This window comes from Crassostrea angulata, chromosome 6 (assembly GCF_025612915.1).
Source record: "Crassostrea angulata isolate pt1a10 chromosome 6, ASM2561291v2, whole genome shotgun sequence".
In the NCBI taxonomy this organism is placed as follows: Eukaryota; Metazoa; Mollusca; class Bivalvia; order Ostreida; family Ostreidae; genus Magallana; species Magallana angulata.
Window position 1 is genome coordinate 29,681,811 of NC_069116.1, and position 27,370 is coordinate 29,709,180.

Below are 27,370 nucleotides of genomic sequence, written 5' to 3' on the forward strand. Positions count from 1 at the left end.
TCGAAAATTTGACGCTGATATTATAGAAAGTCTTCAGGTCCCTTTATGAAAACTTGTGTGATTTCAAGAAGCTAGTGAAGTTTATATATATTAACTTACTGTCAAACTGAAGTGTATTGAATATATATCGCTTGAATTACTAGTAATACTTAATTAAAAAAAAAAAAACCAGAGGAAAATTCTGATATATTCAGGTGTAAAAAAAAATAATGCGGAAATCACACAGTGTTTTGATCCTTAAAGGTATAAACAATGAATCGAGACATTCATTTTTCATTCATGTCGACGCTTATACAGCAGAATGGCATGCAAATAATAAAGGGATTCTTTAAAACGAAGCTCTCTTTAAAAAATATACTTGGAAGTAGACTTGATTACGTCGTTCATTGCTGAAAGACCGTTTTTTTTACGGCTTGAATTTTTTTTAAATTGAGGGTATATGTGGATTGTAACAAGAAAAGCCCAGTTGAATGGATGTGTAAGCACTTGTTCATTATTATCTAAAGACATGGTGGTTTCAAAAATTAAATTACGTGTTGCTGAATAATTATTTCTATTCATAATTAATGCAAGCCTTCTATGAGTATACAGTGATCGAATTACATCAATTTGGTTGTCAATCGTTTATTCAACTGAGAGTGTATTTAATTAAAAAGTGTTTAGAAAAGAAAAGCAAGCAATCCGTACATTTCTTTCTCTCCTTTAGCTATTTGTATACGTCATGTACATGGTAACATTCGTAGATGTAAATAAATATAATTTCTATGACACAGAATGACGGCATTTACATGTTTAAACTAAACAGGAAAATGTATAAATTTCAAGTCGTGAGTTTACCAAGAGAGCAACTGACAAAGTATTCCTAATACGGTTGTGGTAATTGTGCGAAACATATCCACACTAGCTCCTGTTACGTTGGGACATGGAAAAAATAAAACCTCATGATCTGTCCTCGACCGAACACTAATTTACACATCTTTTTCAAGATGTCTGAAGAAAAAAAGTAACTGATTGCAACATTAGCAGAGATGTTTTTGAATATCGAAGTTCCATGCCATTTAAATTGGGGATTGTATAAATTGTATAATAAGCGTAAGTTTCAATGCCATCAAAGTTAAAATGGTCTAAACTATATATCGCGTCTATAAATACTTCTAGAATATTAAACAGTTTTAAAATCGAAAAAAAAAAAATTGGAAAAAATACCTTTTAGAATAATTTTTAATGTAACATATATAAAAGTACAAAAAAAAAACAATACACAGCAAACATGTTACTACGAACCATAGCAATAAACTTTGTTCGTTGCAATGTCATGATTCTTTAAAGTGAACTAAATTTCTGATTTTGATCCCAAATCAATATCACAATCATTTGTAATGTTGATCTTGATTTCATCTACATCCGGCCAAAACTGCGGACTTAACGGCTTGGAAGATCCATCGATATGACTGGAATTGCCATCGAATTGCTTGGAAACTCGGTATTTCTCTTGACTTTTCCCTTTTGGTGAACACCTAGTAAAGATTTAAAAACAAACTTTGTAAAGATAATTAAATTTAACATTTAGAGCATCAGTTATTTGCGATAAACAATCGAACAAAAACATCGATAAATTTTTGTTTGAATATTTTCCTTTAAAATGAAGTTGAATTTCATTTAGTTAAAAAGTTGGACGTTGAATTACGAAACTTACTTTGAACATCGGCGACAACAAATAAATATCCCGACAGCTATCAGCATCAGAATAAACGGACCAGCAATCGCAAGACCCATGAACATATATCTCCCATATGAATCTAATGAATATGAAATAGCTACTTTGAAAACGTCTGTAAAATATTTTTGACATTTTAAATCAATGGTCATATGTAGATTTCTTTCCTTGAAACAGAAGAATCATTTATATAAAGCAAAACAAATCTAAAATGACTTATCAAAATGTTTCCTCACTCAATCAAATTCAGCTTATTTTAATTGAAGCATAATGATAATATACATATATGAGAAATAGCTGATGTAATAACGATGACACTTGTTGTCCATAAACAACAACTAAAAATGTATGTTTGGGTATGATATATGGACTAGTACCTGCATCGCTGATCGTGGTAGTACTACTCAAAGATACTGGCGTGGTTGATTTTAGTGATGATGACGTAGAATTAAACGTAGTGGGACTTAAAGTAGATTCTAGTGTAGATTTAGCGGTCGTTATTTCTTCTGATGACGTAACTGTTGAAGCTGAGACAGTTGTGCTGGTCGATGTACCTTCTTTCGATGTTGTAAGTTTTGTTGTTGTCTTTTGTGTTGAAGTTTCGGTAACAACGGGAGTTGTTGTCGTCGTTGTTGTTGTTATGGACGTGTCCACAGTTTCTGTTGTACTGACTGGCGAAACTGTTGTAGTATTTCCAGAAGTCTTAGGTGTTGTTTCTGATGACGCAGTTCCTGTCTCAGTTGTTGTTGGGATTCCAGTCGATAGAGTTGTTGTGCTCTCTGGCATAGATGTGGCTTTAGTTGATGTTAAAGTTGTTATTGATGAAGTTGATTCTGTGGTTATGGTAGGGCTTACAGGTGCTGTTTCAGATCCAGAGGTGGTAGTTTCAGTTATATCTTTAATTTTAGATGTTGTTTCATGCAAATTTGTAGTGGTGGAAGCTACAGGGTTTGTTGTATCCTCTTTCACTGTGGTTGAAGGGGTTGTGAAAGTTGATTTTGTAGTTGACACGAATGTAGTTGATGTTGAAAGGTCCAAGGAAGGCGTGACACATGAATCTAGTAATAGAGAGAACAGGAAGCATTAACAGTGTTGTATTGCCTATTGGGTGTTATTTTTTTTAACTGATATATGGCGTTGATTTTTTTCTCACCTTCATCGTTACAATATGAATCTTCGTAATAAGAAAGTTTAAGGTCGTCTAAAGAAATTGTTCCCGAATGTTGGACCTTTGTTTCACATGTTATGCGTATCTACAGGAAAAATAAATATGACTTATTTAAAAAAATTCTAGATGTCACAATCATTTTTTTAAAATTGTATCATAATTGATATTTAAAGGACTGATTAAACCAATATGTTAAAGAACATGCCAATTGTTGACTTATTAACATTACAATTTTTATACATTCGTGTTGATTTGTTAAAAATGATTACAAATTTGCATCCACGTACGTCGTATTTTTCAAAAGTGGTAATATTAACTGTTGCAGACTTCCACTCATTGATCACGAGTTGTGACGAATCTAGAGAACTCCACAAAACACTGGTGTTTATACCACCATGCAACGACACTGTAATTTTAGAACCTATTCCGGTGACGTGATAACTTAAGGAGAGATACTGGTCATAACTGGTTCCGTGAATATTCTGCTTAGTTATGGTGGCTGTTTTGTCAGTGGTTACACTAGACATATGGATGAAGTATTCTGTAAGATGATGAAGCAAAAAATAACCGTTACTTTAACAAAGGTGATACAAAGCATTGAGAGATACGTATACGTGTATGAAATATGTCATATATTATAATAATATGACTGTTTTTAAATTGCTTATTAAATTTTTAACAAGGAATAACTCAAGTTCATTCATTTGGCTGAGTTATATATTTAAAAAACAATGAATGTGAAATAACAACATGCCTCCAAACTTTTCATCTTGATTCGGAACGGAGGACACGTTTGATCCATACTTTATCCTGGTGAAATGTTCAATCGACCAATCACAGAAGTTCAATTCAAATCCACACTCGTTCTTAACTATAGAAAACAAGTAGTTCAGTGGTAGTATTATATGTTCACTTCAAAGTACTTGAACTTAATAATTTATTTTATTTTATTTTTATTTTTTTTTTTGGGGGGGGGGGGGGGGTAATTTAATATTTTTCAGTTTAAGGACAGTTAGAAATTGGCAAACACTAGTAATATCTTATCTAAAGACAAACTGTAACTCACTATATTTAATTACTATATGTTTTCTTCTGTATTACCTGCCAAAGGCTCCGAATAAGTAAACGAGACTCCAGTGTTGTTGTTAACACCAAATTGAAACAGCTGAAAAATGCACATATAAACAATTAGATTTTTTAATTTGAACTACATAACCTATTCAAATTCCTGTTACATGTATATATGTCTAAGATGTACACAGCTACGTGTTGCAGACCTTGATTTCACAGGACTCTGTCAGTGGCCCTTTAGCGTACAGGTATTGGCCGTAGAAGAAGTAGTACCACTCAGTTCCGGCAAAAACCACTGGACTTGTTCTCGCATCCCAGACCCAGGAGCTTGGAACTCTACTCGCCAGGATGACGCTTCCATGTTTGCTATAAAGCTCTGTAATAGCAAAATTATTGCTTATTGCTGACGTCATAGGGACACTATAAAATCTGTGCCGGTTTTATCCCAGCTCTTCATGTATGTACATAAATACATGTAACCATATCTTTATTCATAGTCACGTAGACCTTGAGAGACAAAATGGGCTTAGTGCCTGTGGTTGATTTCTATTATTTTAAAATGAATCATTGCTTGTAGAAATGATACCTAAGTAGTTGTCTGCCATCTCCTTGTATGGAAACCAAAACTGAATGTTGAAGGTCCCCGCGGGCAATACGGCAAGTGTGCGACGCTCGCCTGATAAAGATGATAGTCAAACAATTCTAAACAATTCGATATCGTGTGTTAATTTTTTTTGTTTTATTACAATATTAAACTCTTTAAGCAACAAGAACTCAAGATTTTGGAAGATCAATAAGACTATCACACCAAATCAGCTGATCGTTTCCATGACAGCCAATGTCTCACCTTGGTTCTGTTGCTCGGTGTCAGTGTTAGCAATGACAATACAGGTCGAGTTATCTCCCCCGCATACTCCACATTCATCGAGAACTTGCCCATTCAATTCATTGTCACAACCAAATCTCTTAAAAAGTGAAAAAAAGGTACCTCATATACATGACGTACCTCATATACATGTAGATGTTGCTAAACATTACTCATCGAATTTCATAATCATATAACTAAACGTAACTTAGTACAGGTTATTCATTCAGATATACCTGGCAAAGACCATCCAAACACAGATAGCGAGACCCCGAATTTCGAGGCCAATTGTATAAATCCCAGGGGTCAGATCCTCCAGTACAAGCCACACCGTCCGGCATAAACCCGAATCTTGTGAAGGTAGGAATGGTGTGCCCGGGGGCGGGGTCACAGGTCACCTCGCACTGACCATGGGCTTTTTTGTAAAAAAAAAACAAAAAACCTTATTGCGTCTTAGCTACATGTATGTATTGATTACATCAAAAGAAGTGAATTGAAAATGGATTTTAATTAAATATCAACTGTGATAATGTACTAACAATATCTATGTCAGTAACGTACCTGTGTCGGAGTACCTTGACCCCGTTTCGTTGTAGAGGTCAGGGTCGATCACATTGTTGTCTCTTAGACTCTTGCACGTCTCACTTGCCCGCTGATTTCTCAGTGTTAACTCATCAGAACTGTCTTTAGCGCAAGGCTTTGTAAAACACAATTTTGTGTTAAAATGCCCCATATTTACTTATCATTGCAAATAATGTTGATGGAAACAGTAATGCACGCTGGTTAAGTGTTTGATCTTTTATTACCTGTGTATTGCAGATTCCCGCTTCATACGCTTCTCCAGCACAACCATCTAAGTTTATAGGACTTAAAAAAAGAAGATGCACAAATATTTTATTTATCTTTATCTCATATGTACACTTTCAAGTAAAAAAATATATAAATATTTTACACCGATTGAATATGAATAAAAGTTTGTTTATGGAAAAAAAATGTTACTAACGCTGGATTGTCACACTTCCGTTTCCGGTAGTTGATGTCACGCCCACATGTTCTGGTACACCCCGTCCAGTGCCCCCATTGACTCCACCCACCTTCACGCTTTACCAGATTGGTTAGTTTGGCGGTTGATGCATCGACACAGCCCATCTTAAAGCAGATCTTTTAAACAAAGCCCAATTTTTCATTTTCTTAGATGCATGTACATGTATACAACGAATTAGTACGACATAGAATCAACCAATCAGGAATCTAATGAAATCTCTCGCAAAAAAAGGAAATACCTTATCTTTTTCACAATACATGCCAAAGATAGAAGTTCGTTCTTGAAACATCTGACCGTAATTTATTTGAGCACTGTTGTGATTGGCACAGCTGTATAGCACACACACCTATAAAATCAAATTTCATTTACAGCAGTCTCTTGAATATATAGAGAAAAGATGTAATTATTCGCCTGGGTTATCGTCGATGGTCTTCAAAATTACAATTATGATAATATATACTTAATTATTTAAAAGAAGGTTTTAAAAAAAATCATAACATGAACATCGTTATTTTACTGTAATTGTTTGTTTTATTTATACAGATAATTATACAATTAAAGTTTCTATCGCTGACATCTTTTCAAAGTTGATAATCATTTAGAAATTCTATTCGTGACTATCCTCATAACATTATACAACAATTTTTTATTATAATTATTTTACCCCTAGTTTTGGATATTTTCGGAATTGATATCCGGTTCCATATTTCAGCTCACAGACCTGATCTGGAGAATATATTTGACCTGGAACACAAAAAAAAACACCAAACGCCTCGATGAAGTGATAACTTACAATTATGTTAAAGAAGTCAACACAATATGATCATACTTTAAATTATTTCGTTAATGGTTCAGCCATTTTTGTGATAACAGGCCTCTCACACCCATTTTTGGTACTGGGGCCGGGGCCAATGGATTGGGAAAAATGCGACGTTTTGATAAAAATTGGGAATTTTTTTCCTTGCTTAATGTACAGTCCCCAGAACAAAAACTAGGGTATATTGATAGGATTTTTTAAAGGTTAATTTTTTAAAAATTATTTTCAAATCTGGGAACATGTGTGTATAAAAATGAGAAGGAAAAAAAGTTAATTCACAGTGTGTGATACAAGTTTGTTACTGAAGATGTAAAATTTCCCAAAAGGTTTTTGTGTAATCACTAGCTATATGTCAAATGGCAAAGAAAATAATGAAACAGGTTTTTTTGAATGTAAAAAAATTTATCTTATTTGTATCAATGTAAAATTTAATTTATATTTGTATTTATACCTTTAATAGATAAATGTTTCTTGATTGTGTTAGCCTAATGACAATATTTATAAAATCTGTCTCTGTACTTCTGTGTGTTTGGGGTATTAGTCCAACCCTTTGACCCACTTACTACCGTTTTGTAGAGGATCTGTTCAGACAAACATTTTTATAATAATTTTAACATTTGTTGCAGAATTATAAAATACTAACAGCTTATCAACTAACTGTAATATCAGGATTAAAAGTAATAAACATCGTTTTTAATAAAAATTACACTGTTTCTGTCTGAGGAAATTCTGGCTAAGTTACCTACCGATCACAAGAAAGAGTTTACAACGCGGTAGTGTTGCACATCTTCACAGTGCTTTTATGACTGCTGAATATACATGATATATATTTGGAATAAGTATGGTTTATTTCAAGTTACATTATTAATATTAGGCATTCTCAAATTGGGAAAAACGTACACACTCAATTTTGGGAAAAAAGATGCCTTTTTCACGTTGGGAATGGGGCCGAATATCGGCCCCAATTATAGAGGATCGAGAGGCCTGGATAATATACCTGGTATCGCAGAGATTAGAGTTTTGTTTGCAATACTTTCAGGAACATCTTCTAGTGGAATGTTTTCTTCCCATAAACAGTTTTTATTTCCAGAGCTGTTAACAAACAATTTATGCAATACAATTAAATTTGAATACTTGATCAAGTTATGCCCTCACAACTTTTTTTCATCGATAAATCTAGAAACGTATTAAGGAGAAATTTATATAGCATCCGTTAATTCTCACTTTAACAAAACAGCCATGTCGTCTTTGCTACAAGAGCTCCAACCGGTACCAAATCCTCCCATTAACCCTATGTTATTTCCGGTACACCCCCTATCAGCATCATGGTACATTCCTAACCTTTATTTGAAAAAAAAAAGATATCTCTGATAAAGATAATAAAATACGATAAAATTCCATGAATAACATCATATTACATTTACCTTGTAGATAGGTTATTCTTAAAGAAGTAAAAACATATTTACAGGTGTCCAATTTCGTGCGCCGTGGCGGCAAAACTGGCGGCGCTTGTCGCCGTGTCTACGGCACAGTTGTAGGTCGGGTTACACACAGAGTTCTGGTAGGCCCGCCCCAGTACGTCCAGGTTGGTCAGACTTTGTAATAGAGGAAAGATTGATAGAAAATGGCTACATAATCATAACTACACGTCCGGGTTGGTCAGACTTTGTAATAGAGGTAAAGTTAATAGAAAATTTATTACAAATATTATAATAGCTAAACGTCCATGTTGCGGAGACCTTTCTAAGGAGGAAAGAATAAAAAATTAGACAGAAAACTATTATTGTTTGCCCGGCCCCACCATCACCAATTTTTTTTTTTTTTACATAACTCAACTCAGTCCTCAACTTTTTAAAGGAAAAGTGCATGAATTTGTAGTAAAAACTCAGACTTAAGGCTGAGTATTGACTAGAGGAAAGTTGTTTTCGGTGGGGCCAGGTTTGGTAGGATTATTATCATGAAATAGAATTCCCGAAGAAAATAAATACACTTAAAATATTTTTAAAATTAATTTGCATTTGTTAAGTTTTTTAACTTTTTGTAGTTAATTACACATGTAGTTTTCAAAGCACTCAAAGTTCCATCTTACCCAACATGCATGTATCGTATATCGAATGGCCCATCACCCGTAGTTGCCATGCAGAATTGGTAGAGCACGCTACCAAGGAGACTTGTAGATGTGTTATACCATGCCTAAATGTTACGTTAGTTATGTAGATATTGCCATATCTTGTATAGCATATGGTAGAGGAGCGATTTTGCAAGTCTGATTTGAATCAGATTGTGTGATAATGAAAATTTTTAAAGATGTGCAACAGTTAGAAATAAGTATATGTTCATGCAGAACTGTATATATTCATGAAATACAAAATAATCTTCAATATTTTCCGAGTAATACGTTAAAAAAAATCCTATTTTTGGCATAAATGACGATAATAATTGAAGCATACCAGATTTTCCTCGAAGAAGTGAACTTTCTTTAGTACGATTTGTACATTATAATCAAGCATGTCGGCTCTGGACCATTCCATCTGAACCTATAGACATATTTTACAGGTGTTAACAATAATGTTTCTGATATTTAAAGTTCTGGGTGAAAAGTTTCAAACCGTAGCGATAATGCGAACTTGGTCTGTAAAGCCCGTTAACACAATTTAATCCTATATGAATGTATACATACGAAATCATAAATATATTTTGTTGACTAAAATATGAATTTCATTCCGTTTCAATGAGCTCATATATTGAAGAGATCAGCTTTCCATTCAGACTTCCTTTTTGTAAATTTTCAATATGAGAATTACACAATTCTTTAAAAAAGCAAGCTTTGATCGCTAAATATAGATATTACGTGACATCAGAAATATCATATATCCTAAGCATGAAATGATTCATTCGATAAAAAATTGACCAAGCATCGTTAAGATATTGACGGCTTTTAGCGAAGTATTCATACATTTGAATTGAGATGTTATATACTCCAAATATAAATTTTATAAACAGAGACGTCTTTCTTCAACCCATGGGCAACGAAGACTCCATGATACCTACAGCGTAATACTTGAGAAGAATGTGTTGCAGCCGCTTGGAGAAGTCTGTCACCAGCATGGTCTGTGTGTAGGCGGCATCAATGTACACCGCCATCTCTATGGTGATATTGTGTGGTGTCACCGACCGTCTGGTTCTAGCACCTTTATACCCATCCAAACGTTCTGTAATGCGTTTTAGAGTTATTGATACTTTATACCAGATACCAGAAAAGAAAATAAACTTAAAACTACAATATGAATGTATTCATACTTGTTACATGATTGGAAATTTCATCCTGGGTCTGTTGGCCGATTATGATTTGCAGGTTGTCGTTATCAGCGATTTCAGAGATCGACTCAAGGTACAGCGCATGTTTACGTGTTTTCACTAAACCAACCTGAATTAGAGATTCCAAAGATTAATTTCTGATCAATTATATAACTCCTTCTTAGGCAACTTGAAACATTAATAGGTCAACCAAACAAAAAATATCTTATATTACTCACAATTTTATCACAGAAAGATAAGGATGCTACTCCGGAATGTGACGTCACAGTTCCGGTAAGAAAACAGTCTGGATGAGCACCTAACCATTGCTGGACGGATCCATTTCTAAAAGTAAGAACCTCAGCGGACGGATGCAGAATTGGTTGCGGATTGTTAAGTTCTATTTCATAGTGTTCCTCGGCGTATGTAAATCCCATTTTGATTGGCAGCAACACATTCGAAGACGTTGCTTCTCTTTTGGACCTATCTCTATAGAATAATAAGAGCTTTACCGGAGTATCGTTCCATAATTGCATGTCCATTTATACAATTCATGTACATGGAGGTACTAATACTAAATAATAAAAAAAAATAGTTTGAATGGGTCACATTTGCACGCGAAGCACTGGAAAGTGATGGTGTTTTAAATCCATCATCCTAAGGCTTGCTTCGTCGAGGAATTTATAGACTGTACAGTTGCAAATAAGGCTAACATGTGCATTAATTTTGTTCGATTTTTTTAGTTTTTCAGGTTTAATAATTCTTTAAGGAAAAAACCGTAAAAATTGCAGTTACATAATGGCAGATATCTTAGTCGTCTACATGCGTGTTGAATCCAAACCCAATTTTAATCGATTCTTGGGTTGTTTGTCTAATGGCCGGTCATCAGACGACAGAAATGGAGCGTGCACACAGGATATTGATGAATTACCTGAAAGCTTTGGAATCATGGCGCAGTGTGGCGTACTCGAGGAATCGGATTCCACGGCTTTCCAGCGAACTCAGTAGTGCTTCATCATCACTGCCTTTAGTTTTGCTAACATGTACCTAAAATAATGGTAACTAAATAAACACACCAAAATAACTAGAAACAACTTTTTTCTCTCCAATTTTTAAAACGTAATTGAATGTTACTTTTCAAAAATTAAGGAGTATCAAGACCAGGAGTTTTAGTATTCATGCATAGCAAAAATGTTATTCATCAATGACTTAAAGTAATGTTTAAACTTGTGCACAACACCGATTTTTTCGTAAAATGAACATTTGTAAGAAGAAAGTTGCGTTGGTATTTATAATCAGATCGCTTTTCTGTGATCACAATAATATATAAATAGTGCCTGTTTGGGAGGGTAACAGTTGAAATTGACATCCCGAGAAAACCATTGTCAACCGACGCGAAGCGGAGGTTGACAATGGTTTTCGAGGGGTGTCAATTTCAACTGTTATCCTCCCAAACAGGCACTATTTATTTTGTTATACTGAATGTCTTTTTTAAAATTTTTAAGAAAATTTTACTGCTTTTATATAGGAATATCGTGAATTCTACAGCGAACCGTACGCGCATTTCGCGCATGTAACATTTTTTAATGTTACCCGTTGCCAAGTGCGTTGCTAACGCTGAGGGTAATATAAAATATTATTAACTGCGTCTTAACCAATCAGATTTCAGTATTTAACATGAAAGTATAACAATTATATTTATTTTATGTACAGTGAGAGAATAGTAAGAAATTATGAAAAGAGATACACGTATTTACTGAGATGTAAACAGGTATTTCAGAAAAAAAAACCGCTTTACTTTTACCTTTGCCATTAATAGGCATTCTTATTTAGGTCGATAAAAGTGGGTGTTTACCATTCGGTGCAATATACAGGGTGCGCAATTTTACGTTCTATTGCGAAACACGCGCACGTGTACAATGTATGCATGTACATATTCGCGGTCAAAAACAAACGCATAATTAAGTCAATATAAATATACTTACACTAAAAGAAGCGATCCAAATGAATATAAACAAATTCCTTGCTTCATGAAGGAAGAGCATTTCATCCCTCAGACAAAAACATGGTCCAATAGAATAGTAAAACCTTGCTTAAACAGCTTTCACGTGCTTTCTTACTTATCAGAGATGAAACTGCCAAAAAATCGTGGGAACGTGACAAAAACGAAGGGACCCAATAACTCATTTATGAAATCATTCTACAGCTACGGGGAAAATATTACGGCTTTTCATTTTTCCCCAGTAAAAAATTTGCATACGGGTATTTAAATGTCGATCTACCTGAGTGCAAAAAATTTCAGTTCTGCCATTTAATTCTATTTAAACACCGCAATCGCAATCTTCAGATGAATCTGCTTGGATAAAGAAACGCCACAGTCAATTATGACAAACGCGAGCCAATTTAAAATATTTTGATTCAAAAGATCATGTAGTGTATGCGAAAAAAAAAATTGAAATGTTAATTTAAAAAATAAGGTTCCATTCGTCTGATATCATAAATATATTTTCAGTACCGGTTTATGTCAATATTTTAATCCCTGTATAAATAGAATTCCATTTCTAATGTTTGATTATTACATCAGTTACCTGAAAAATAAAGATGACGCAGTCGGCACATATAGACACAACTAACCTGTTTTCCTAGCGTTTGTTTACTTATCTTTAGAGCATAAATAAGTAAAATCCTCATAAAACTTATTTTATGTGGATTAAGAAATTAAGGATATATCGCCCCCCCCCCCCCCCCCCGCACTTTCATAAACAATGGTACGCGCCTGCATAGACTGACTTACGAACAATGAATTCTGAATTCTATCTTATCGTGAACTAACTTATTGACTATTTCTCCAATGCTAGTAAGCATAACTATGGACGTTGAGGGCCATTCTATAAAACTGATATATCTATATCTTTGTCTTAAGTTCTTCACAAAGCGCACACACCTTTTTGTATGTTCTGGTTTATTTTGTAGTTCTGTAATAATGTGTAAAAAATGTTTTGAAATACGATTTCTTTTTGTGTCCGTCTTTTGTCTGTGCCATAACAGCAGTGTACTGTTAGTTGTTCATGCATTTTCCCTCACACTGGAACCCCCTCTCCCTTTCCTACTACTGTTTGTAAATAGAATGTCAACGCTCCTTGTGTGTTGTAGCATGCCGCACCATCAAAACAAAGATATGTCCGACATGTTGTAAATTTTGAATTTACCGAGTGGAAGTAAATACAAAATTTACAACATGACAACTCGGTAGCGGTGAAAGGGGGGTGTTTATGGCCCCCAGGCTCCTTGTACCTTTCAACCTTGTATCCCTTTCTGATGAGTTTTCTGCCAGGCAGAAAAATCTCTCATTCACAACAAGTAGAAGTATACATGTAGTATAAACATACATTAGTTAATGTAAAGTGGGTATTTTATTCTTAATAATTCAACAATAATCATACACTGGTGCTATAGACATACATATACACATACTTGTTTTCAAAAAAAAAATACACAACCTGAGCAGATTGTATCCGCAATATTTTTATTACAAGCACAAAACATACACTACACATTTAACATATCACTTGTAGCATAACAAAAAAAAAAGGCCCTACATTTAATGCTTTCAAATGATGACATGACATTTGAGAACAATCGAAAAAACATGCATAGATGTATAATAAATTATAGTTCTTGAAAATACAATATTACATTAGGCATAATCAATCCAATGGCGTTAAGACGTAATTAGTCAATCATAGTCTGGACAAATTTCTATATCGTAATCAGGATGCTGTTCTATGTACACCTGAATATCCTCTGTCGTGGTAAGATGACTACGACTGTCTCGTTTTGAGAAACCCTGGAAATTTCCAGATACCCTGCACTGCTTACCCTGCAAATCCCCGGATCTATACCTAAAAGGTGCACAATTTCATCAAATGAAATAGAGTTATCTCTCTTTGACCATATAGTTATGAAAAAATCAATACTTTCTTTTAAAAAAAGCTTTAATAAAATGTAAGTTCATTAATATGTGGCTGTTTAAAACTTGATCAGAATAACTGAAAAATGCAGTTTGGTTAAGGTAATGTTAACTTTCATGCATTGCATTATAAATTCAGGTGTTAGATAACAGTCAGGGTGAAATTAAATTCAAATACAAATAATATATCTAGCAACTAAATATCTAAAAAATGATAAGGTAAATAATAAGAATACTATGATAGTGATATTGAGAATGATGATATTAAATTACAAAAAACACAAATTCATCCTTTGTCTAAATTCAAGAAATAAACTAAAGAAAATAATGAAAGAGCTGGTTAAAGAAAAACAGAATATTATTGGACAGGAATGGGTTAAAGAAAGTACGTACCAAGAAAACCATGCAAAGACAACAACCAAAATTACCAAAAAGAAACATCCCACTGTTATTCCAAGAATAAGCATCTTATTAAATTTGTCTGAAAAAATTAAAGACATGATTGAATTTCGAAGCTCATGCCTGAAAATAACAACTAAAAAAGGTTTTTGGTAAGATTTTTTTCTTGAACATAATAACGCTTAAAAATGATATATTTATATACGCCATTTATATTTTGATAATTTTAATTTTCCCTAAATAACTACCTATAGCTGCAAATGAATAAAACATAAATCAATATTTGGCATGATACAGCAGAAAGAAATATTTGCGTATGAAATTACGTCACAAGTTTCGATATGAATTGTTATAAACATTTTCTTTCATCTAGTGAAGGCAAGGTATCTTGAAGAATAGTTTTTTTATAGATCGATGTTTTTAATGACTTCTCATAATAAATTTGTTGTATTGATCAGTTTAGAACCATACTGTATGATTCTACTTTCAAGAGTTTATTGAAAATATTTTTTAAAAACCCTTCATTTCACAATCATTCTAGACTTAATACAATTATGATGTGTATAAGATTGGCACTGATTCTGATTTTTTGAACTCGGGTTATCAGCAGACCTTTGGGTTGTGTTGGTGGAGTTATGGTGGAGGCCGAGCCCGACGTTGTATCCTGTGGTTTAGGCGTGGTAGTAATTGTAACATCTCTTGTGCAAGCTTCTGCAATCAAACAGTTCATAAGATTCAAAAGATCGCGCACAATAATGAATTTGTTTGCTGTTGCTATTTGAATATCTCGTGATAAAATTTTAAACCTTATATTTCAAAACACTGTTTTCAATCTGCTATTATCTGTTGAATTTGGAAAAATTATCAAAATCCTATGAAATGAATAAAGATTTATGAATTCATGTCATGATAGCTACTATCATATGTAGCATACCTAACGCATTGCAAAAGCTTCCAGTGTTGGGGAAAAGCTTTACATTGTCAAGAGCAATCGTGCCATTGTCTGCACTTTTCGTAACTCCTTTAATTAAGATCTGAAATATAAAGAAAAAAGTTAGTTGTTCGCATCTTAAATCAATTCAAAGTCTTCTGCATCAAATATAACTCAATTAACTGTTCATGTGTACATGAAGACCAAACTGCCAATCAAATTAAACTAGCTTACGCTGAAATTGTACGTAAAACTGTCATATTCACCTTATCTGTTTCTAACGTGGAAATGCTAAATGCTGCACACGATAGAGTATTCATTTCAGGATTTGCGGTCCACCCGATGACGTCATCAAGTTTGCTCTCCCAGAATACTTTGATGTTGGAGCTTGTTCCGGTAATGTGATAGTTAAAGGCCAAGCACTGGGAGCGACTTGTACCTGTTATATTTCTTGTAAGAAGGGTTCCCTCTGTGTCCAATGAATCGCTGGCAATGTAAATAAAGGATTCTACAAAGAAAACATAAAAAAATCCATAGTTAAGACGTCATCTAGATTTTGTGAAAAAACACAAGAATAAAAGGGTAGGACATTTTAAGTACTTGCCCCCAAAATCAGATTTGTCAGGTGGGTCGAGTATTTCTGTGGACCTGTACGAGGCTTTAGCAAAACCATTCATAGTGAGCCCACATCCCGTAGAGCCCTCAAAATCACAGTCGAAAATCACTGCAAACATGGATGTAAATGAATTAAGGACATGTTGTTTTTATTATTAAGATAATGGGAAAAAGACACGAGGAAAAGTATTTTCACGATTTCTAAAAAAAAAAAAAAGAAGGAAAGGGGTCGTATTTACCTGGTTTAGATTCCGAGTATATGTAGTTTACACCAACATTGCCGTTGGCATCATACTGAAATAACTGTAGATATTCATTCATATTAGTAACTGTCTAATTTTTGTACTATGATTTATATCAAAAGTTAATAACAGGTCTGAGGACTTCATGCATCATCATTGATGGTGGGTACCTTGATCTCACATGTTTCTTTCAGTGGTCCTTTAGCGTGAAGAAACTGTGTATGGAAGTAAAAGTGCCACTCGGTACCAGCGAACACTAACGGGTCATTTCTTGTATCAAACTTTCCGGAATACAGGCTGGCCAAAATTACCTTCCCTTGCTTGTCGTAAATTTCTATGGAATCAAAATACCTTTTCTTTAAATAAACAAAACTAATTTCGTTGTGTTGATAGGCAGATATATCACATCAAGAGAAAACAAAAGTTACGTTACCTAAATAGTTGCCGCCCATCTCTTTAAAAGGAAACCAAAATTGGATATTGAAGGCTCCAGTTGGGAGTGTAGCAACAGTAAGGCGACCACCTGTTGAAAAAACATCGAAACAGAGTTTTAAAGTACTGCACTTCTAAAGTAGTCGTGACAGTTTAATAATAAAGGAAAAAATGTTTACTTTACCTTTGCTTTGTGTCTGTGTGAACACTTGTGATACCACGGTACAAGTAGAGTTATCTCCCCCACATACCCCACATTCGTCATACGTCATTCCGTTGAATTTATCGTCACATCCAAACCTCTTTAAGTAAAATACTTTTCATATTCATCCAAGTTCATTCTTTCGGCATCGAATATAATACCAAAATCGGTAAAGTGTAAGTAAATAACCTTTGGTGTATACCTGACATAGACCGTCTAAGCACGTGTAGTAAGATCCGGAATTCCGGGGCCAGTTGTCTAGATCCCAGGGGTCAGATCCTCCGGTACATGCCACACCGTCCGGCATAAACCCGAATCTTGTAAAGTCTGGGGTGGTGTGCCCGGGGGCGGGGTCACAGGTCACCTCACATTGACCGTGGTCTTATTTGTAAAACAAGTGAAAAGCTGTCAATGTGACAGCAAACCGGGTTTTCTTTTATGTAAACAGTATCCATAATCCATGTCAACCCTTATCCAGTGAAATGGAGTACCCTTCATGTATATGCAACATTTTGCCAAAAAAATAACTCAGTTCAAAAGCTAGTATTTTTTTCATAAATTATTGGAAATCAAAATCCTAGCAATGTGCACACCTCTGATATATGTACAATTGATCTGCAAAAGAACAACTTCCTATCTTGAAAACTGTAGGAGGAGTTATCCGTACAATGAGGGTACCCTATATGCAATATTTTGCCAAAAAATGACTAAGTTCAAAAGCTGGTATTTTTTCGATAAACTATCAAAAATCAAATTCCTAGCAATATGCACACCTCTGATATATGTACAATTGATCTGCAAAAGAACAACTTCATATCTTGAGAACTGTAGGAGGAGTTATCCGTACAATGAGGGTACCCTATATGCAACATTTTGCCAAAAAATGACTAAGTTCAAAAGCTGGTATTTTTTCGATAAATTATTGGAAATCAAAATCCTAGCAATATGCACACCTCTGATATATGTACAATTGATGAGCAAAAGAACAACTTCCTATCTTGAGAACTGTAGGAGGAGTTATCAGTACAATGAGGGTACCCTATATGCAACATTTTGCCAAAAAATGACTAAATTCAAAAGCTGGTATTTTTTCGATAAATTATTGGAAATCAAAATCCTAGCAATGTGCACACCTCTGATATATGTACAATTGATCTGCAAAAGAACAACTTCCTATCTTGAAAACTGTAGGAGGAGTTATCCGTACAATGAGGGTACCCTATATGCAATATTTTGCCAAAAAATGACTAAGTTCAAAAGCTGGTATTTTTTCGATAAACTATCAAAAATCAAATTCCTAGCAATATGCACACCTCTGATATATGTACAATTGATCTGCAAAAGAACAACTTCATATCTTGAGAACTGTAGGAGGAGTTATCCGTACAATGAGGGTACCCTATATGCAACATTTTGCCAAAAAATGACTAAGTTCAAAAGCTGGTATTTTTTCGATAAATTATTGGAAATCAAAATCCTAGCAATATGCACACCTCTGATATATGTACAATTGATGAGCAAAAGAACAACTTCCTATCTTGAGAACTGTAGGAGGAGTTATCAGTACAATGAGGGTACCCTATATGCAACATTTTGCCAAAAAATGACTAAGTTCAAAAGCTGGTATTTTTTCGATAAATTATTGGAAATCAAAATCCTAGCAATGTGCACACCTCTGATATATGTACAATTGATCTGCAAAAGAACAACTTTCTATCTTGAAAACTGTAGGAGGAGTTATCCGTACAATGAGGGTACCCTTTTGGCAGCCGCCCGCCCGCCCGCCCATCCGCCCGCCATTTTCACCATTTTAATAACCGGATTTTTCCGTTGGAAAACCCGGTTAACAAATCTTAATTTTAGGTTTGTGTGTATCTTATATATAAAAATATATTTGAATACTTTAAATTTGTCATTTATATTTCATTTATATTTCAAATAATTTTGAATAATTTTCAGACACCATTAGCTAAACTATCTTCATTAGTAGTGTGTACCTATATTGGAATACCTTGACCCCGTTTCGTTGTAGAGGTCAGGGTTGATCACATTGCTGTCCCTTAGTCTCTTACACGTCTCACTAGATCGCTGATCTCTCAGTGTTGCAAGGTCAGAGCTATCACTGGGACATGGCTGAGAACAAAAGAAGAAGAAATACGACGTTTTACTAACAAATCTGTAACGTCGGTTTTACAAATCTGTAACATCGATTTTTTACCAATCATTTTTCACCAATAATCTGAAATTGTTACATCGATTGATCATCAAATATTTGTTGAATCGATTTTTTTCAAATCTAGATAGAAAGAAAATGCTACTCCTGGTCAGTGATATGAAACTTATGAAGTTGAATTGTGATATCTTAACAAATCACTGTTCTGTTTTATGTATAGATTTATAGATAACAATGAAAGCACTGTCAAAAGATACTATATTAAATACCTCCTTATTGCACGCTTCAGCTTCGTATCCATCACCTTGACAACCCTCGAAATTGATGGGACTGAATAAGGAAGAACGTTTGTCAAGTTATCTATAATAGTTTTAGTAATAAAAAAAGATGTGCTTCTAGATTTTACATATACGTTGTTCGATGCTTATGCCATTTTCGGTAGACAGGGTTTACGGTCAACTCCACTCCCCTCCCCCTTTTAAAGGGTAGCAAAGTGGACCGAATTTCATTGACCACGTGCTTACGCTGGATTGTCACACTTCCGCTTCCGGTAGTTGATGCCATGCCCACATGTTCTGGTACACCCAGTCCAGGGCCCCCATTGACTCCACCCACCTTCACGCTCCACCAGGTTGGTTAGTTTGGCGGTTGATGCATCTACACAGCCCATTTTAAAACAGATCTTCAAACAAATTAATTTTTATGTTGGTGAACATACATATACATTCGTTGTCTTTCTTAAATAATTGAAACCGTTCACTTAGATGCAAACTTTGATCAATGATTATCGTAATGTAAACGTAATTGTTCGATATTTGATAAAATGTACAATGTAAACTTACTTTACTTTTATCACAGTACATGCCAAAAATGGACGTGCCTTCTCTAAACATTTGGCCGTAATTACTTTGAGCATGATTGTGATTGGCACATGAGTATAGCACACACACCTACAAGATAATCCAACAGTTTCAATCAAGTTGAAGAATTGTCTACAAAATTTGAGTGATAGTTAAAATATATAATAAGATGCGATTTTTTTAAAAATTGTTATTTTACAATATAAATTAAGTACTAGTAACTTGAATTTTTTTATTTAAAAAAATAACGTAAGAATCTTTCATTCTGATCTGCAGAAACCGACTATAAAAATTAAAATAAGTAAATTTTATTATTATTTCTTTTATTAGCCAAATTGTACCTAATGTTAAATCAAAATATCCATTTCATTACATTAAGTGTATTTTGTGAGTATCAACTAGTTTAGTAAATAAATCTGCATTTAATTTGTATCTTACTGAAATATACACACTTTATTCGTTAATTCAGAAGTTTGTTTAGCTTCCTTATAGAGATGGGATACAAAAATGACAATTCTTCACAATTTACATATATTCACATAACCTCCTAGAAAAGATAACTTGTTTGAAAATTATCGATTACGTCCTTTCGAAGAAAACCATCCGAGGAGATTTTGATCTTATTAAAAAGGTAGTAAACGGACTGGTTAAATATAAATGCCAATTTTAAGCGAAGTAAGGAATTTTTTTTAATTTAAGCTAAAATACCAAATGTATAAATATTCATACATCCAATTTTGGATACTTCCGAAATCGATATCCAGAACCATACTTGAGTTCACATATCTGATCAGGCGAGTACTGCTGACCTGAAAAGAAGTTGGTGTAAATCGATGTCTGAATCAAAACTCATATCAGAACTTATAAATCAAAGTCTATTAATTTTACGAATTTGTCAGAGAAAAATAACTTAATATCCGAATACCCGGTATACTGGGACTGATTGCGATATCAGCCAGGTTCTGTTGAACATCTCCGGAAGGAATATTTTCTTCCCAAAGGCAATTTTTCCCTCCTTTCCTTTATTGTAAAATTACAGATTGTTAGTAATTTTAAAAAGACCGTAAACAATAACCGTACGCGTAATTAAATTTGATACTACTGTATACATGGAAATATTCGCTCCCGTTTTATTTTCGTCCTTTTCGCTCTCGTTGTTAGCGGGCGAATTTAAGACTTGGCGAATTCTGATGTCTTCAATTATTTTTCTTTAAACACAACTGTGTCTTGGCGATTCAAGACGGGGCGAAACTGTTGTAAGAGTAGAAGGGCGATAATTACACGGGGCGAAAATGACCCTGTACACAGTATTGTAACAACAAATGTTATTACGTACATGTTTGTTACTGACAATCTAATGTGTCAGAAAAATGCCAGTAGCTAACTTTATAAGTGATTTGTTCTTTCGAATACCAAAATTATTTGTAAATTGAAGACTAGTCACAAGTATAACATTCATTGAAAAAAAAATGTAACGATCGCCATTTGTTGAAATCTAGTTGTAATCAATGACGGTAATCATGTGACGCGTTTTATCCAATGACATTGCGTCATTCTAGTCTGAGCAAAAACAACTTTACAGTATATCCCGCGCGGTTGGTTGTAAAACTCACTGCAATAGAGCGTCCATGTCGCTTTTACTACAGCTGCTCCAACCAGTTCCGTAACCGCCCATCACACCAATGTTACTTCCGGTGCAGCCTCGGTCGGCATCGTGCAGCATTCCCATACTACAACAAAATTCGTATTTAATTAGTTAAAGATCAAAATCGATTATGAATTTGAATAATATATAACCATTTCTAATTTATGATTACATGAACGATTTGGATACTATAAAATATGGATGGTTTTTTTTTAATTTCATAACAAACTGTTTCAGAAATGCTCTCTGGTCGTATCCTCGTATTCTATTCTTTCAATGGTCGCGTAACATTTCACGCATAATTTTAACATAAATGTTGTTGTAAAACAATGAATAGACTGTCAATTGTCATTCTGCAATCAATTATTTTTCAATTTACGATCGGCGTTTTAGGTTACAAAAATATATCTGCATAGTAACTAGATCATTTCAATGCAACCTGTCTAATACGAAATCACTCTGACAAATATGCGTGATTTCACAAGCCACGGTCGGTCTCGCTTCTCTCGGAGAAACGAGATTATATTTTCCCACACATACACATGTACCAGTAAACCTTATTTCTGGATTAAAAAATAAAGAAACCTTGAAGGATGTCTAATTACATATATTGTATATATATTATATAAACACATGCATGGAGGGTTTATAACATTCTACGCTGAAAGTTCAAGAAAACCACCTCTACATCCCAATCGAAAACCCTGCACCACTGTTCAAGAGATTACATGTACGTACCTTGTGGTTTCTGGTAAAGTGATCAGTGGAGAGTACAGTATAAACACAATATCGATGGAGAATTCAAATCAGTTCATATACACATAATATTGTAATCTACATTGACAAGTCTGATGTGGAAACATGGTACATGTTAATAACTGGGATAATTATGATTCATTGCATACCGGTATTTATGTAAACAATATTAATTGTAAAGAAAATATTTACAGGTGTCCAATTTCGTGCGCCGTGGCGGCAAAACTGGCGGCGCCTGTCGCCGTGTCTACGGCACAGTTGTAGGTCGGGTTACACACAGAGTTCTGGTAGGCCCGCCCCAGGACGTCCAGGTTGGTCAGACTTTGTAATAGAGGAAAGATTGATAGAAAATTGATTCATAATTATAACTACACGTCCAGGTCGGGAAGTCATTGCAATGAAGGACAGAGTAATAGAAAAATATGATTGTCAAAAAAAAATCGCCTAAAAAAAGGGCTTTAAAATAGGTTTACTGCATGTATGGTAAATATTTTTAGTTTCCAACGCAATTGCGATTACTTCCCATATTAACATAATAAAAGTGACATAAAATCGACGGTTGTTTTTTGAAAAAACCCATGCATGATTTATTTCACGAAATTAAGTTTGCCAGTATAAATTAGCAAACAGCTGTAAACATCGTTTTGGGGTGGTAAACATAATTGGTTTTTAAGCCCTGTGTTGGTGCTCTTGTTGACTAAACAGTCTTGTCTTCCTGCAAATATTTCCTCTTTTTGTCATAATTATGTTATGTAACTTCCAAACATATGGAGGTATCTAACAAACAAGAATATTAAACATTTTTCAAGTCATACACTGTAACTATAGAAATAAGGAAAAAAAATGATGACGCACACGGGTTTATCTTTGTATGCATGTACATATTCATTTACGTATATATTAACGGTGGAAAGCATGTTATAATGTGGTAAAACAGAACAGTCTCTTACCCGACATGCATATATCGTATATCGAATGCTCCATCATCCTTAGTAGCCACACAGAAAGTGGACAGCACGCTCCCTAGTAACGTTGCCGAGGAGTTGTACCAAGACTAGGAAATGGATGCGTTTTGTTTAAGTAATTAAAAAAAAAATTAATTAACTGATTTATCGAAAGATGAAAGAGATAATTAGAGATATACATGAATGAGATCATTTCTAAATGAGAGAGAGAGAGAGAGAGAGAGAGAGAGAGAGTGTGTGTGTCAGTCTGTGTGTGTCTTACAGGGTTTGTTTCATAGAAGTGGACTTTCTTCAGAACAAGTTGCACGTGGTACCCGAGCATATCGAACCTTGACCATTCCATCTGAACCTGTTGATATATTCATTGTCAGAGTTTTGGTCCACTTCATCACGCAATTAGTATCAATTATTCAGAGTCAAAAAGGATTGTTTTATATCAAGGTATGACTCAATGAAAATCAATGAACATTACATCACAGTATCTTAACTGTCAATCTTTTCATTCCATTACAAAGGTATGCGATAAAACATACCGACACGCTAGAGCTCAACTTTTCAACAATTTATCCGATAGACATAAATCTTTTCTGTTATTAGATTTTTTTTGTACCAATTGTTTTAATGACAAACGTACGGCGTAATATTTGAGAAGAATGTGTTCCAGTCTCTTGGAGAAGTCTTTCACCAATATGGCCTGTGTGTAGGCAGCGTCCGTGTACACCGCCAACTCTATGGTGATGTTGTGTGACGTCACCGACCGTCTGCTTCTTTCGTGTTCTTGTAGCTTCTCTAAATTGGCTGAAGAATTGGTCATTGAAATGAACTAAAATCATGTTCATTATCTTTATTTGTCTTTGTTTTGTCATATGTTTACCTCTAGCCTCAATTATTTGTACATTTATGTCTAAATATTTAAATAATTACCGTGTAAATGATTTGATTGAGAATCCCTTTCTTTTTGTCGCCCAACAAGCACCTGTATAGATCCTCGTTTTGAAGTTCCAGATAAAGATTGTACATGAAGATCATTGTTACCAGCCTTTATAATCCCAATCTGAAACAATCAAAGTAATTCCTATGAAGTCGTTATGCGTGTATTGCTTCTAGGTATGTCTTTTGTGATGCGAAAATTGTGTTATTTAGGTCTAGTCCCTGCGGATAAAACATCTAGATAGCTCTAAAAATAGGGAAAAAATTATATGGGTCTGATAAATCTACCCTGACCTATTTGCACTGTAGTGTAAGATAATTTTTAGATAAATCTCTTTTCAATTATCAGAATCAATTACATTGCAAATTAATACTCCTAAAAAGTATAAAATTACTTGGCATTCAGAAGAATGCGTAAGAACCAATTTTTCTGGCAATAAAAATTCATCAAAAGTGTGCACTGTATTCACAGATGACTGATCAAAATCATATTTTTAGTACAAAAAGTTAAAAACCAGGGTTGATGAATTGGGATGAAATATCTTAAATTCAGCTCATTGGGCTTAAAATTGTTTTGATTCTTCTGTATTTTGACGAAAATGCCTTCTACTTTGGCGGTTAATGAATGTTTGAATGAGAGTGCCATTGGAAAAAAAAAATAATCGCTATTTTTTTTTCTAAAATCGCTTTTACTCTCCTATAAAATAGATCATATTGACCACATAAAAATACATTTTACTGTTTCTATTTGCATCCTCATTTTTGAAAAATATTTTTCAAATTAAGTTCGTAAAAGTAATTAAAAACCAATAGGTTAAATTATCACGAATAATACGTTGTTAATTTTTCAAAATGTAATTAAGTGTCTTGCTAGCAGATATTAAAACTGTAAGCTTTCAGCTTTGAGATAATTCGTTATATGGTAAAATTGACAAAGAAAGAGAAGCAAAAGCTTTTCTGATAAAAGTTAATTAAGTTTACGTACGATTTGATCACAGATTGAAAAGGAGGCAATACCAGGATGTGACGTCACGGTTCCAGTAAGAAAGCAATTCGGATGATCTTTTGTCCATCGAACACTCGTCTCATCCGTTTGAGAAAGTATTTCGGCCGATGGGTGTAAAATCTGTCGTGGAGTACTCAGCTGTATACTGAAGTTTTCCCCTCTGTATCCAAACTTTACCTCAAGTGTTACCAACTCACCCTTCGCTATTCCTCGTTTGAACCTATTTTTCATAATATAGAAGATCAATCGAATGCACTATACTTTGTCACAAAACAGTACATATTTTCAGGAAATTCAACCCTCAACATATTATATAATTTTTGTTTCTAATTTTATGTATAAACTTAAGATACAGTTACTTGGTATAATAAATGTTGTTAAACACAATTTTAATTTCGTTTTTATAATACATGTATTAGTTATACCTTCATGTTAAACATATAGAGAAGCATTGATTATTTCATGTATACCTGATATCATTGTTGCTGAATAAAAGGTTTGTCGACTCTATGTCGGTCAGTCCTTGGCGTTCCATTTTGTTCCTTAAGAAATTCGAACCAGTGTGTCCCGCCGACAAACACGAAAGCTGCGTTATAAGAAATAGGATAGTACCTAGGATGTCTCTCAGTACTTTCAAATTCATTTTTATCACGAATTTAAGTTTTTGTTAAAACTCCTGATAATGACGTCATTTAAAGCTGTGACGTAAAAAAAAAACTACGCCAAAAGAATTGCAGAAAGTAAGAATATTGGAGTAGGCCTAATTTTTACTTGAATATTTAAAAGTTCAAATTCGATTGTTCTCTAAAACCGACCAAATGATAAATAGACAGAGAGATATGAGCATTATTTTCAAATTCATATCAATCGATTAACACGTAATAAATACCATTGATAAATAAGATTTATACTTACGAAAATCGATAACCATAGAAATGATTTAATATCCATTTATGAAATCGTCTGTGAATTATCTCCTCCCAAACTTATAGATTGTCATAGTTATATTCCAACGTCTACTTCAAGTTCCGAATATACCTTAAATAGCGATTGAAAAAAATTTGACATTTGAATATATAATTATCGATGAATACGGTATTGATTTAACGTTAAGGCACGCCTTCTTTTTTTCACTCATACAGGTAGATAACTTGAACTCACCTTTAGGAAGTTTTTGATTAGAAACCGCAGGATTCAATCCATGATTTTCAGATCAAATAGACAGACAGCAACCAGAGGCTGCGATGGCATTACTTCTGGTAAAACCATCATCTACAAACCATATTATCGTTATGAACACACACTGATACACACACGTGGTAAACTGTAAACAAGTCAACACAACAGTTCTCCCTGCATGTCACTGTATTGCTAATCTTCCTGTTATCACCGCATGCATAAAGCGAAGCTTAATTAAATTTCATTTTTGACAACCGACGGCAAAAATACAAAATTCATTGCGAAAGTTCAGTCCCGTAGATGTCGTGCGGATACGTAATTTAGAAACACACACGTACGGCCATTAACATCTCAACAGTCGGCTTTTTTCCTCCTTTTATAGCATCCCATCGCGGGGATAGGTTTAAAGTACCCTTTGTTAACTCACCCAGGACGAACGGACACGCATGCATGTAGGTATTATGGTGATATTGTCTTTAAATATTCGGAATAATTAGAGTTTCAGTTTACGTAAAGTCATTGACAGCTCGCCATGTGATCGCTGACTTCTCAATGAACTCTAACCTCGGCGGCTTGAGAGTGCGAACGGAAAACGATGGATGGAAGATAAAAATTTTCTCCCACTCCGCCGCAATAAATCTTGTTAATTTGATGCTTAAATTAAGTCGTCTGTCTTTGTCCGTGTAGAATTGGTCAGTTTGTGAAATCATGCAAAGCAGTTGATTTGTATCTGTTCAATGTTTTGCATACAAACGCGTAGAGGGACGCCCTATGCATCTAATAATGTGGTTCTGTTTTGTTTTCTATGCAACAGAGTCTGTGTTGCGGTATCCTAGCTATAAAGACGTTACTAAATTATTAAGGAACATTTTACTTATTCTCTTTTTCATGCTATCTTCAAGTGCAATATATTTCGTGCATAAATGAACCTTAAAGTTAAAATGATATTAAACCGGAGGTTTTCCCTTTTATAAGGAAGTTTATTCATTCCATCACATGTGGTAAAGTGCAGTTGACGTATTCTAACATATATTTAGTTACACGTAACAAAGGAAATGTTGTTGTATTTCATCTCAGATCAAAGC

The 27,370-nt window shown here is 34.2% G+C and overlaps 2 protein-coding genes across 4 annotated transcripts; both read right to left on the reverse strand.

Moving 5' to 3' along the window:
- Window positions 1-1,209: 1,209 nt before the first annotated feature.
- On the reverse strand, window positions 1,210-12,277 carry LOC128187283 (A disintegrin and metalloproteinase with thrombospondin motifs 1-like). The gene is made up of 26 exons (XM_052857607.1): window positions 11,966-12,277; window positions 10,912-11,027; window positions 10,220-10,469; window positions 9,984-10,110; window positions 9,735-9,895; window positions 9,134-9,220; window positions 8,773-8,876; window positions 8,150-8,278; window positions 7,908-8,024; window positions 7,681-7,775; window positions 6,531-6,610; window positions 6,105-6,212; window positions 5,825-5,982; window positions 5,628-5,688; window positions 5,383-5,518; window positions 5,058-5,236; window positions 4,804-4,921; window positions 4,543-4,632; window positions 4,163-4,332; window positions 3,987-4,050; window positions 3,640-3,756; window positions 3,173-3,426; window positions 2,871-2,970; window positions 2,095-2,775; window positions 1,697-1,799; window positions 1,210-1,517 (listed from the first exon to the last, which is right to left on the reverse strand). The coding sequence occupies exons 1-26, from the start codon at window positions 12,023-12,025 to the stop codon at window positions 1,334-1,336; spliced, it is 3,849 nt and encodes a 1,282-aa protein (XP_052713567.1). The 5' UTR covers window positions 12,026-12,277; the 3' UTR covers window positions 1,210-1,333.
- A 1,097-nt stretch (window positions 12,278-13,374) lies between these two features.
- LOC128187281 (A disintegrin and metalloproteinase with thrombospondin motifs 5-like) lies at window positions 13,375-26,836 on the reverse strand. 3 transcript variants are annotated; one of them, XM_052857603.1, is made up of 28 exons: window positions 26,713-26,822; window positions 26,268-26,378; window positions 26,022-26,144; window positions 25,577-25,692; window positions 25,086-25,326; window positions 24,095-24,224; window positions 23,805-23,968; window positions 23,433-23,519; window positions 23,156-23,259; window positions 22,398-22,526; window positions 21,418-21,534; window positions 20,730-20,824; window positions 20,534-20,613; window positions 19,787-19,894; window positions 19,469-19,626; window positions 19,214-19,274; window positions 18,769-18,904; window positions 16,974-17,152; window positions 16,754-16,871; window positions 16,571-16,660; window positions 16,308-16,471; window positions 16,135-16,198; window positions 15,885-16,004; window positions 15,547-15,788; window positions 15,284-15,383; window positions 14,962-15,060; window positions 14,344-14,431; window positions 13,375-13,882 (listed from the first exon to the last, which is right to left on the reverse strand). In XM_052857603.1, the coding sequence occupies exons 3-28, from the start codon at window positions 26,055-26,057 to the stop codon at window positions 13,717-13,719; spliced, it is 3,192 nt and encodes a 1,063-aa protein (XP_052713563.1). In that variant the 5' UTR covers window positions 26,058-26,144; window positions 26,268-26,378; window positions 26,713-26,822; the 3' UTR covers window positions 13,375-13,716. The 3 variants fall into 3 exon arrangements, with proteins under 3 accessions (XP_052713563.1, XP_052713562.1, XP_052713564.1); XM_052857602.1 differs by having other exon boundaries at window positions 26,268-26,836; XM_052857604.1 differs by having other exon boundaries at window positions 13,744-13,882; window positions 14,379-14,431; window positions 26,268-26,836.
- Window positions 26,837-27,370: the final 534 nt, after the last annotated feature.

Excerpts from the sequence above, each read along its gene's own strand:
- LOC128187283 (XM_052857607.1), bottom strand. The coding sequence starts at position 12,025 with ATGCTCTTCCTTCATGAAGCAAGGAATTTGTTTATATTCATTTGGATC. Across the intron at positions 10,111-10,219 it reads TATCTTTCTGTGATAAAATT|GTTGGTTTAGTGAAAACACG; the intron begins GTGAGTAATATA and ends TCTCTAATTCAG. Across the intron at positions 8,025-8,149 it reads GCGCACGAAATTGGACACCT|GTTAGGAATGTACCATGATG; the intron begins GTAAATATGTTT and ends TTTCAAATAAAG.
- LOC128187281 (XM_052857602.1), bottom strand. The coding sequence starts at position 26,057 with ATGGATATTAAATCATTTCTATGGTTATCGATTTTC. Across the intron at positions 16,661-16,753 it reads CACACAGACACAAAGCAAAG|GTGGTCGCCTTACTGTTGCT; the intron begins GTAAAGTAAACA and ends TTTTTTCAACAG. Across the intron at positions 16,005-16,134 it reads ATACTCGGAATCTAAACCAG|TGATTTTCGACTGTGATTTT; the intron begins GTAAATACGACC and ends CCATGTTTGCAG.